This window comes from Entelurus aequoreus, linkage group LG25, assembly GCF_033978785.1.
Source record: "Entelurus aequoreus isolate RoL-2023_Sb linkage group LG25, RoL_Eaeq_v1.1, whole genome shotgun sequence".
Classification (NCBI taxonomy): Eukaryota; Metazoa; Chordata; class Actinopteri; order Syngnathiformes; family Syngnathidae; genus Entelurus; species Entelurus aequoreus.
This window is the reverse complement of record NC_084755.1, coordinates 34,748,729-34,760,741: the sequence shown is the minus strand read 5'-3', so window position 1 is coordinate 34,760,741 and position 12,013 is coordinate 34,748,729. Positions and strand designations below refer to the sequence as shown.

Here is a 12,013-nt window from a genome sequence, read left to right as displayed (position 1 = left end):
GTCCGAATCTCTCTCGCTGCTGGTGTAAACAATGGGAAAATGTGAGGAGTCCTTCCTCCTGTGTCGTCACGCTACTTCCGGTATAGGCAAGGCTTTTTTTTTATCATGACCAAAAGTTGCGACTTTTATCGTCGTTGTTCTCTACTAAATCCTTTCAGCAAAAATATGGCAATATCGCAAAATGATCAAGTATGACACATAGAATGGATCTGCTATCCCCGTTTAAATAAAAACATTTCATTTCAGTAGGCCTTTAACTGTCCAAAATATCATTTGCTAGACCCTACATTATTTATGTATTTTCTAATAAATAGTCACACAGTTCAATGATCACGATACAGATGCAATCGTATGCTCTGAATCGCCGTTAGTACCAGGATATCTAAACACAGCTGATACACATGCGTTCCCCTTCCGCTGTGGTCACACTCACGAAACAGTGATGTGGATTTTGATTTTGATAGTTAATTCAGATTGGCATTATGGTCCTTTTATCCTAATCTTAAAGGTTGTTTGCAGGGTGTCTTACTTAAAGTAATCAGAATAGATTAGATAGCTTTCTGGAAATGTAATTTATCATTGTATTATGTATGGTGTACACTGTGCATCGTAGGGGTGTAACGGTACGTGTATTTGTATTGAACCGTTTCAGCACGGGGGTTTCGGTTCGGTTCGAAGGTGTACCAAACGAGTTTCCACACAAACATTAAGTAGCCGCCAAAGCTAAAGTCTTAACAAGCTGCTCCGCTTCTACTGCCTATGTCTCTGTCAGCACTCCGCAGCACCCAGCATTGCCCCACCCACACAATCATCTGATTGGTTACACACAAAGCGGTAACAGCCAATCAGCAGTGCGTATTCAGAGCGCATGGTGTCAGTGCTTGTCGGGATGAGCATCTAGGTGTTTAGCAGGTAAGCATAATGCAGCGGACTCTCCTCAAATGATGATAAACACCTCCCAGTCAACTACTAGTAACATCACTATAAGCCCGTTGACGTTCTAGAAATATAAACTGCAGCTCAGCTCGCTCGCAATCCTGGCTTGAGGTGAAGGCTAATTCGCTTTTAGCGTAACGTTAGCTCATTTTGCAGTGTAGGTGTGTGTGTGTGTGTGTGTGTGTGTGTGTGTGTGCGCGCGCTTGCGTGTGCGTGTGTGTGTTACGGACAGCAAAGCCCTGTCCGTCTGTTATTTCACTTTACCTTTTTCTGTGTTAATTGAGCCGTGTTGAGGCAGCAAAAAAGGACATTATGTTAAATGAAGAGTTTCTGTCTCTGATAGTTGATATAATAATGTAAGTGCATCATAAAGCCTACATGAACTCCATGGTGTTCAGGGATGAATAGTCTCTCCTATTGCTATTGTACTATTTTTTCAGCTATAGTTACATTAATCATTAGTAATGCAGTAGCCTAGTTTTGAATGGCAGGGTCCCTGCTATCACATGTTGATAAAAATAGAACATTTACATAATAAAAATCAACTACAGGCTTCCAAAATGCTGTAATAAATTAAGCATGATGAGTTGACTTGAAACTGTTTAATGTTGCACTTTTTATATGTAGAAGAAAAGTTTTGTCATTTTATTTAATCTGAGAAACAACTTGAGGCAGTTTAATGTTGATTAACGTGGACCCCGGCTTAAACTAGTTGAAAAATTTATTCGGGTGTTACCATTTAGTGGTCAATTGCACGGAATATGTACTGTACTGTGCAATCTACTAATAAAAGTCTCAATCAATCAATCAAAAAAAGCACTTTATATGTAGAAAGGTTTTATTAAGAAACCATTCTGAGCCTTATCTTATTTAGTTTTTATTTTATATATGTTGACCACATTAACCCTGGCAATGGACCCTGTGTGTATATGTATGTTATGCCATTGTTTACAAATTTGGTAAATAAATAACCAAAAAATGTATATTTTGTTGTTTTCTTACTGTACCGAAAATGAACCGAACCGTGACCTCTAAACCGAGGTACGTACCGAACCGACATTTTTGTGTACCGTTACACCCCTAGTGCACCGTATTCAAACTTGAAGTGTAATATAATGTTTCACCTTCCAAGGGCTTTGGACTTATTCCAGCCTCAGAGGTGCGCAAAAGTATTGAAGTCGATCGGAGAATATGCGAAAGGCCGGGTTTGACAGGGAACGCCCGCATTTTAGGGTCGCCCCACCTTGGATGAAGGTTGCACAGTGACAGTCTTCAGTCGTGGGCCAGAATCCTTGTAGTTGCACAGCTTTTTTCACTTGGGGAGAATGCTGCACGGCCAGAATCCACACAGTTTCACAGCTTTTTTCATTTAACCTCTAAAGGCCCGAGTGGCCACATGCGTGGACAGCACCTTTTAGCTATTATTTCCAAAATTGTCTACACTACTGAATTGGGGTCTTATGGCCCTTATGTGGACACTTATACTGCCATCTGGTGGTGTCAGAAGAGTATAACATACAATGGAATTTGGGAAAAAAAAGGTGTAAAAATAAGAATTAGCATGTCAGTAAACATGAAGTACACGTACTTATGGACTAAGTTCATCATATAAAAAGATGATTCTTATTTTTTATTCTAATTAGGGTCCAATAAGCCCAAATAGCAAAGAGAAATAAAAAAAAGCATGTAAACAACCAGCTTGGGCCTTAGGAGGTTAAGCACAGTGTGGAATAGGGCCCAATGTCTCTAATAAATGTAAAGTGTAAGCCATGGCTTGGTTTGTTTAGGTCAGGGGTCGGCAACCCGCGGCTCCGGAGCCGCATGCGGCTCCTTGACCACTCTGATGCGGCTCAGCTACATACGTGCCGACTCCCCCGATTTTCCCAGGAGAATTGTGGATCTCAGTGTCTCTCATAGATTACTCCCAGGGAAACAATAATCCTATTTGCACTCTAATTACTAAATAAAGGGCATGCTCTAATTGCACTGCAGTAATTGTCCTTTATAGCATATACATACAGCGCGCCAGTCCAGCCACATGTTGCATGTTGTTATTACTTGCACACACAGGTGACAGCAAAGCATACTTACTCATCAGCCACACAGCTTACACTGACGGTAGCCGTATCAAACAACTTTAACATTGTTACGTTACAAATATGCGCCACACTGTGAACCCACACCAAAAAAGAATGAAAAACACATTTCTGGAGAACATCCCACCGTAACACAACATAAACACAACACAACCATTACCCAGAATCCCATGCAGCCCTAACTCTTCCGGTCTACATTATACACCCCCGCTACCACCAAATCCCCCCACACATCAAACCCCCCCCTCTCTGTGCGCTGGTTGAGCGGAAGAGTTAGGGCTGCATGGGATTCTGGGTATTGGTACCGTCAGTGTAAGATGTGTGGCTGCTGAAGTAGTAGCCTTGCTGTCACTTACGTGAGCAAGCTGAAATTGCATTCTACGTGTGGTCGAGCAGGTACACTGTTAGGGCCGACTGTAGAGGGCGCCAAATACAGTGTCATCATGCTCCGATATTCGGGAGTCTCCCGGGAAAAATGAGAGGGTTGGCAAGTATGACGCTATCAAGTGCCATTCATTCAAAACTCGTGGGCTGCACTAACACCAAATTTCCACATTAAAGTGCGTGCCGGTACGTGTGTCGGAGACCCCTGGTTAACATAGCACAAAGCATTAAAGCTTTGTATGCGGTGTTTTTCATTTTAAATTTTTTTTGTGGCTCCCATTACTTTCTTTAATTTGTGAAACTTGCCAAAATGGCTCTTTGAGTGGTAAAGGTTGCCGACCCCTGGTTTAGGTTGTTTATGTCGACTACTGCTTATGCAGTCGCGTGGTCAGCCAGTCCGAGGGCAATCATAATAAACGGGTTCCACTATATATTGTACACCGTATTTTCAGTCTCTTCTGAGTTTTTGAATACTATCACAATCCTGGCTAACAAAGATTGTACTGATTCATTGTTTTTTGTCATCAGTTTGCTACGATGATGATCTGACGGATGGCCTGTTTCGCACACTTTATAGGCTGTGCAATAACTTTTTTCATGCCTGCACCATTTTCATCTCTATTGAGAAAAGGTAAGGAGAAAGCCAACTCTTCTACCCTCAAAACACAAAGTAGTTTGCATTTTATTTTTTCACAAACCACTTTCACTACAGTACTTGCTTACGTTGATTAAATATAATTCGACATAGTGGTACACATGTTTTTGACACTTTGGTCTTCAAATGTTTATGTGAAATTCTTCTCACGCATTTTAACCAATAAATACCCACTAGCATCTAATCCAAAGATGCCTATTGATCCACCAACCACAATCATGTCAGTTTGAAGCTGGACAACAATTCTGGAGTACAAACCCCGTTTCCATATGAGTTGGGAAATTGTGTTAGATGTAAATATAAACGGAATACAATGATTTGCAAATCCTTTTCAACCCATATTCAGTTGAATGCACTACAAAGACAACATATTTGATGTTTTTGCAAATAATTAACTTAGAATTTCATGGCTGCTACACGTGCCAAAGTAGTTGGGAAAGGGCATGTTCACCACTGTGTTACATGGCCTTTCCTTTTAACAACACTCAGTAAATGTTTGGGAACTGAGGAGACACATTTTTGAAGCTTCTCAGGTGGAATTCTTTCCCATTCTTGCTTGATGTACAGCTTAAGTTGTTCAACAGTCTGGGGGTCTCCGTTGTGCTATTTTAGGCTTCATAATGCGCCACACATTTTCAATGGGAGACAGGTCTGGACTACAGGCAGGCCAGTCTAGTACCCGCACTCTTTTACTATGAAGCCACGTTGATGTAACATGTAGCTTGGCATTGTCTTGCTGAAATAAGCAGGGGCGTCCATGGTAACGTTGCTTGGATGGCAACATATGTTGCTCCAAAACCTGTATGTACCTTTCGGCATTAATGGCGCCTTCACAGATGTGTAAGTTACCCATGTCTTGGGCACTAATACACCCCCATACCATCACACATGCTGGCTTTTACACTTTGCGCCTATAACAATCCGGATGGTTCTTTTCCTCTTTGGTCCGGAGGACACGACGTCCACAGTTTCCAAAAACAATTTGAAATGTGGACTCGGCAGACCACAGAACACTTTTCCACTTTGTATCAGTCCATCTTAGATGAGCTCAGGCCCAGCGAAGCCGACGGCGTTTCTGGGTGTTGTTGATAAACGGTTTTCGCCTTGCATAGGAGAGTTTTAACTTGCACTTACAGATGTAGCGACCAACTGTAGTTACTGACAGTGGGTTTCTGAAGTGTTCCTGAGCCCATGTGGTGATATCCTTTACACACTGATGTCGCTTGTTGATGCAGTACAGCCTGAGGGATCGAAGGTCACGGGCTTAGCTGCTTACGTGCAGTGATTTCTCCAGATTCTCTGAACCCTTTGATGATATTACGGAGCGTAGATGGTGAAATCCCTAAATTCCTTGCAATAGCTGGTTGGGAAAGGTTTTTCTTAAACTGTTCAACAATTTGCTCACGCATTTGTTGACAAAGGGGTGACCCTCGTCCCATCCTTGTTTGTGAATGAATGAGCATTTCTATCTACTTTTATACCCAATCATGGCACCCACCTGTTCCCAATTAGCCTGCACACCTGTGGGATGTTCCAAATAAGTGTTTGATGAGCATTCCTCAACTTTATCAGTATTTATTGCCACCTTTCCCAACTTCTTTGTCACGTGCTGCTGGCATCAAATTCTAAAGTTAATGACTATTTACAAAAAAAAAAGTTTATCAGTTTGAACATCAAATATGTTGTCTTTGTAGCATATTCAACTGAATATGGGTTGAAAAGGATTTGCAAATCATTGTATTCCGTTTATATTTACATCTAACACAATTTCCCAACTCATATGGAAACGGGGTTTGTATTTATACATACAAAGTATTATTCTGTGTCCAATCTACATTGTTACTTTAAAGGAGATTGTCTTTTTTCAAACAGTTAGTAATTGATAATGTGGCGTTATCAAGGTTGAACTTCACCCTGCGAGAAATGGATGTGTCCTGTGAGGCCTACAACCATTTCCGGCACTGCCTGTACCAACTTGAGGACACGGTGGACGGACAATGCAAATACACTGTTGAACAGCTCCCTTGTACCTTCCCCCAGTTTCTTCAGTACGAACGCATAGAGCACCTGGTAAGAACACGCTCGTCTCGAAAATTTAAAATTTTTTTGCTTCATTGTTGGTTTTATCTTGGATAGTTTTGCTTGTATATGGTTGCTTTATATAGGCAATATACGATATAAATTACTGTAATAATAATAATAATAATAGATTTTATTTGTAAAAAGCACTTTACATTGAGTAAACAACCTCAAAGTGCTACAGTGTATTAAAAAAATAAAAATAAAACGATAATAAAACATTTTTTTTTTTAAACTACAACAGCCAAATAGCTAGAACTAGTATGCATATATCTAAAAAATATTTTTTTTAAAAGAAGGGTTTTTAAGCCTTTTTTAGAATCATCCACAGTCTGTGGTGCCCTCAGGTGGTCAGGGAGAGCGTTCCACAGACTGGGAGCGGTATATTAATTTGGCCCACAATATAGATTATAATTATATATCCATATTGTGACCATGCATGTTGATGACACATTCTACCTGTGTCAGCGCAAACGTGACAGGGGCAATGCAGCATCCTCATGAGCAAGCGCGAAAAATGTCCCTACACTGCGAAGCCGCTTCTAAGTCATTATTCTTTGCCTACATGGCAACAGATAAACTGTTTCTTACATGTATCATTATCAATAAAGGACTAAAGCGCAATGAAAAGCTAAACATGCTCAACACACTGTAAGAGGATACAAGAAGCCATGCTAACCGCTAAGCTAGAGCTCTTCAATGTAAACAGGGTGGGTGCATCAATGTAAATGTCGACAATAACGATACAACGCATAGTTTGGTCGATACCAAAGTGATTAGATTGATTTTATTTACAATCAAAGTCATTTTTTGGTCTTTTTTTGTTGTTTACAAACTCGGAAAATAAGTGCCTGGACACAGGAGGACTTAAAAGGAAAAAAACAAAAGGTTTAAGTCAGAGCCAGCAGGGACGACGTGGCGCTGTTGGGAGAGTGGCCGTGCCAGCAACCTGGGGGTTCCTGGTTCGATCCCCACCTTCTACCAACCTCGTCACGTCCGTTGTGTCCTTAAGCAAGATTCACCCTTGCTTCTGATGGGTCGTGGTTAGGGCCTTGCATGGCAGCTCCCGCCATCAGTGTGTGAATGGGTGAATGTGGAAATAGTGTCAAAGCACTTTGAGTACCTTGAAGGTAGAAAAGCGCTATACAAGTATAACCCATTTAGTTGTATTTTCCGCACTATAAGGCGCACCTAAAAACCTCCAATTTTCTCAAAAGCTGACAGTGCACCTTATAATGCGGTGCGCCTTATATATGAACAAAGTTTTAAAATAGGCCATTCATTGAAGGGGCGCCTTATAATCCGGTGCGCCTTATAGTGCGTAAAATATGGTAGTTGTTTTTGCTTTTGTCTCGTTACTGACTATATTTTGCTCAAAATATTGTATTTATAATAACAAGAATAAGGAAATAATTTAAATTGTCTAATTGTGATCCTAAATTTAATCTTTCAACGATCTAGAATTTTTTAAGTATTGATATCAGCATTGGTATAGCCAATATTGTCACTGTAACTACTTGGTTTTGAAGCGATACCCAAATTTGTATTAATGCGCAAAACTAATGAAACGTAGCAGGACAACAGGAGAATAAGTGCTCATATATTTTACCAGACGTGTAGATTTATATCTGCGCTACAGCAGAAAGTAACCAGCAATTAACAGTTAATTACATAGATGAATTATTCTTTTGAGATAATAACACCAAAAATGATATCCTAATTTGTCATTTTGCATCAAAATGACCTCAATATACATTGTATCATTGTTAACATCAAATAAACAAGACAAAAAAGAAATATAGATCAACTTTTAGTGCACAGCTTTTCAAAGCAGGTTTTGAAGCATTAAATTGCGTGATACTGATAAGCATGCTGGCATGCTGGCATCGCAACACACTCCCCCAGCAGGGTGTGCCCCACTTTTAGAGAAAACCCAGAGTAGACCAAGCATGCGGCCAGTGTTGGTTGGCTCTATTCCTAGGATGTAGGATTTAACTTCACTTTCCATTTCTTTAACACACTGCCATCAGCACAGTCTGCCTTATGCTCAGGAAAACATGATTAAGGGTAAAAATTAATTGCAAACTCCCAAAAGTGACTTCCTTCCTCAGTTTAGCTAGGAGTGGCTACTTATAAGGATGTTCCAATCAAGGTTTTCTGCTGCCAATTCCAATACCGATCCGCCACGAGTGAGATTGGCCGATACCAATACTGATCACTAGGGGTGTAACGGTACACAAAAATTTTGGTTCGGTACGTACCTCGGTTTAGAGGTCACGGTTCGGTTCATTTTCGGTACGGTAAGAAAACAACAAAATATAAATTTTTGGGTTATTTATTTAACAAATTTGCAAAATATTCCACCAAAAATATTTTTCTTAGTGGAATATTTGATGTGTCAATAATTCCTAATAACATTGATTTTTAGAGATTATCGGCCGATATATGCGTTAAAATGTAATATCGGAAATTATCGGTATCGTTTTTTTTATTATCGGTATCGTTTTTTTTTTTGTTTTTTTTTAATTAAATCAACATAAAAAACACAAGATACACTTACAATTAGTGCACCAAACCAAAAAACCTCCCTCCCCCATTTACACTCATTCACACAAAAGGGTTGTTTCTTTCTGTTATTAATATTCTGGTTCCTACATTATATATCAATATATATCAATACAGTCTGCAAGGGATACAGTCCGTAAGCACACATGATTGTGCGTGCTGCTGGTCCACTAATAGTACTAACCTTTAACAGTTAATTTTACTAATTTTCATTCATTACTAGTTTTTATGTAACTGTTTTTATATTGTTGTACTTTCTTTTTTATTCAAGAAAATGTTTTTAATTTATTTATCTTATTTTACTAATTTTTTTAAAAAGTACCTTATCTTCACCATACCTGGTTGTCCAAATTAGGCATAATAATGTGTTAATTCCACGACTGCATATATCGGTTGATATCGGTATCGGTTGATATCGGTATCGTTAATTAAAGAGTTGGACAATATCGGAATATCGGATATCGGCAAAAAGCCATTATCGGACATCCCTATTGATTTTGATTCAATATTATGTTTTGAGCAATGACAGTTTGAAAGAAAAAAAGACAGCTTCGTTTTATTAGTCAACATTGCAACTTTTTCTAAATTACATTTCACCTTTAAGCTTTTTTATTTCACTTTTGTTATGTTTTTGTTTATTTTAATAGTATTTTTAGAATGTGCCGTGGGCCTTTAAAACATTAGCTGTGGGCCACAAATGGCCTCCGGGGCACACTTTTGACACCCCTGCTATAGATAATAAAAAATTAAATCTGATAAATCTATGGATAAAAAGCAGAGCCTGGCGACGCATGCGCGTTTATCATAACTCTTTCGCTCTCTGCACAATTTGTTTTGTTTTTAACCCCTTCTTAACCCTGAACGTACATTGAAAATACACGCAACCCTAACTCAAAATGCCGGACATTTGAGGCATTTAAGAAACTCCGTCCTGACAGCTCCGCAAAAGAGGACATGCTCGGTGAAAAGAGGACGTATGGTCAGTCTATCGTAGCCCGTTAGCTGCTAGCATGCCGTGTGTTGTGCCTCGGTGTGCATTGTTTACACAACGCACGTTACGCTACTTAATATGTCCGTGTGGAAACTCGTTCGGTACACCTCCGAACCGAACCGGAACCCCCGTACCGAAACGGTTCAATACAAATACACGTACCGTTACACTCCTACTGATCACATGTATTAACTGTCCAAATATTGGAGCAAAACAAAGTCAATAATTCACAATAAGCCGCCCGCCTCAGCACTTTCCCCAAAGAACATGTAGGCATTTACATAGAAAACTGTGAACAAGCTGTCTTAGATTAAAAAATACTTCATATTGCCCATCCTCCCTTTCTCCATGGTTAAATTCCGTTATATCGACATGAGGTTCACTGGATGTATTACTTGACAAATACGCATTATCTTTGGCAGAATGTTTTAACATTGGCTAGATCGATTCCTACCAATGATCTGTTGCTATTCCAGGAGCTATGGAAGGTGACTGTCAATAGAGTCCCCTCTGAAAAAACCGAGGCTTCTCAGCAGCTCACATCTTGACCTGCACTCTCTGCATCTGCATCGATTTTCCAACCTCCTGCACCACTATCCTCTCCAAAGAACTTTCTCCAATGTCCCAAGTTTTGTTCCTGGGTATTTGCATCTGCCACATCACACTTCAAATATTGCGGCTTCACTACATTGCTGATTTTTTTTAAAGCATATTCGACATATTTCTCACCTAAATTTTAAGTTAAGACTTACGTCTTATATGTATAACAGTGAAGTATTTGTCTTGTTTATTATTATGTTGTAGTGATCGATAAAGACATTCATTAAGCGGGACTTGCGTTTCCGGGTTAAAGGTTACCACGGCAGCTAAACTTGGTCAACTTGATTAAAGATAGACTAGCGCCGACTTTTGGCAGAACATTTTTTTGATGCACTCATCCTCAACCTCAATAAGACATCTCCACATTGATGAGCCTTTGACGTAAGCGATGTCAAAAAGACGAGATGCGATACGTACAGTACGTTTGAGTTAGTTTTTGCCTAATTCCTCACTCAAAGTGTGACCGAGGAATGCCTGATAAGTCCGAAAGAGATGATACAGAATTATCTGCTAGCAGATGCTACTGTACCTGGTGGTTGTTTGAGCACACTGCAGCTAGTCCGGGACAGTCCCACTCCTTAACCCTTCAGTCACACACAGGATTCTCACAGGAATGAGGCAAAAAAACAACCTTACCTACTGTATCACATAAAGGCGCCTTGATGTGCAAAATCTACTTTTCTTACCTATTGGATGGTACCTGTTTTTGTGTATTAGAGATCCACAAAAGTCCCGAAAATGTGAAATCAAACTATGGAGACATGGCAGAAATATTTATAAAACAATCTTGCCTTCTTCCAAACGAGCCGTTTGTAATTTTGAGACAATTGTGACGTAGCTTGCCTCAGTTATGTCAGCGGATAACTCCGTATATGGTGGAGATTTACCTGAAAGGCCTACTGAAAGCCACTACTACTGACCACGCAGTCTGATAGTTTATATATCAATGATGAAATCTTAACATTGCAACACATGCCAATACGGCCGGGTTAACTTATAAAGTGCAATTTTAAATTTCCCGCGAAACTTCCGGTTGAAAACGTCTATGTATGATGACGTATGCGCGTGACGTCACAGAGTGAACGGAAGTATTCGGACCCCATTGGATCCAATACAAAAAGCTCTGTTTTCACTACATAATTCCACAGTATTCTGGACATCTGTGTTGGTGAATCTTTTGCAATTTGTTTAATGAACAATGAAGACTGCAAAGAAGAAAGCTGTAGGTGGGATCGGTGTATTAGCGGCGGACTACAGCAACACAAACTAGCGCGTCTGCTATCCATCTCAAAGTCCTCCTGGTTGTGGACTTTGAGATGGATAGCAGACGCGCTAGCCGCCGACCTCACCTTGACTTCCTCCGTCTCCGGGCCGCCGACCGCATCTATGATCGGGTGAAGTCCTTCGTCGCTCCGTCGATCGCTGCAACTCAGGTGAGCACGGGTGTTGATGAGCAGATGAGGGCTGGCTGGCGTAGGTGGATAGCTAATGTTTTTAGCATAGCTCTGTCGAGGTCCCGTAGCTATGTTAGCTTCAATGGCGTCGTTAGCAACAGCATTGTTAAGCTTCGACAGGCTGAAAAGCATTAACCGTGTAGTTACATGTCCATGGTTTAATAGTATTGTTGATCTTCTGTCCATCCTTCCAGTCAGGGGTTTATTTATTTTGTTTCTATCTGCATTTAAGCACGATGCTATCACGTTAGCT

The 12,013-nt window shown here is 40.2% G+C and overlaps 1 protein-coding gene across 1 annotated transcript in view; it reads left to right on the top strand.

Moving 5' to 3' along the window:
* mettl22 (methyltransferase 22, Kin17 lysine) overlaps nucleotides 1-11,290 on the top strand; it is a 38,876-nt gene extending 27,586 nt beyond the window's left edge. Inside the window, exons 10-12 of the mRNA XM_062036365.1 lie at nucleotides 3,945-4,047; nucleotides 5,973-6,141; nucleotides 10,183-11,290. Coding sequence (XP_061892349.1) covers nucleotides 3,945-4,047; nucleotides 5,973-6,141; nucleotides 10,183-10,254 — 344 coding nt within the window. The 3' untranslated portion in view covers nucleotides 10,255-11,290. The remainder of the gene's footprint in view (nucleotides 1-3,944; nucleotides 4,048-5,972; nucleotides 6,142-10,182) is intronic.
* The last annotated feature ends 723 nt before the right edge of the window (nucleotides 11,291-12,013 follow it).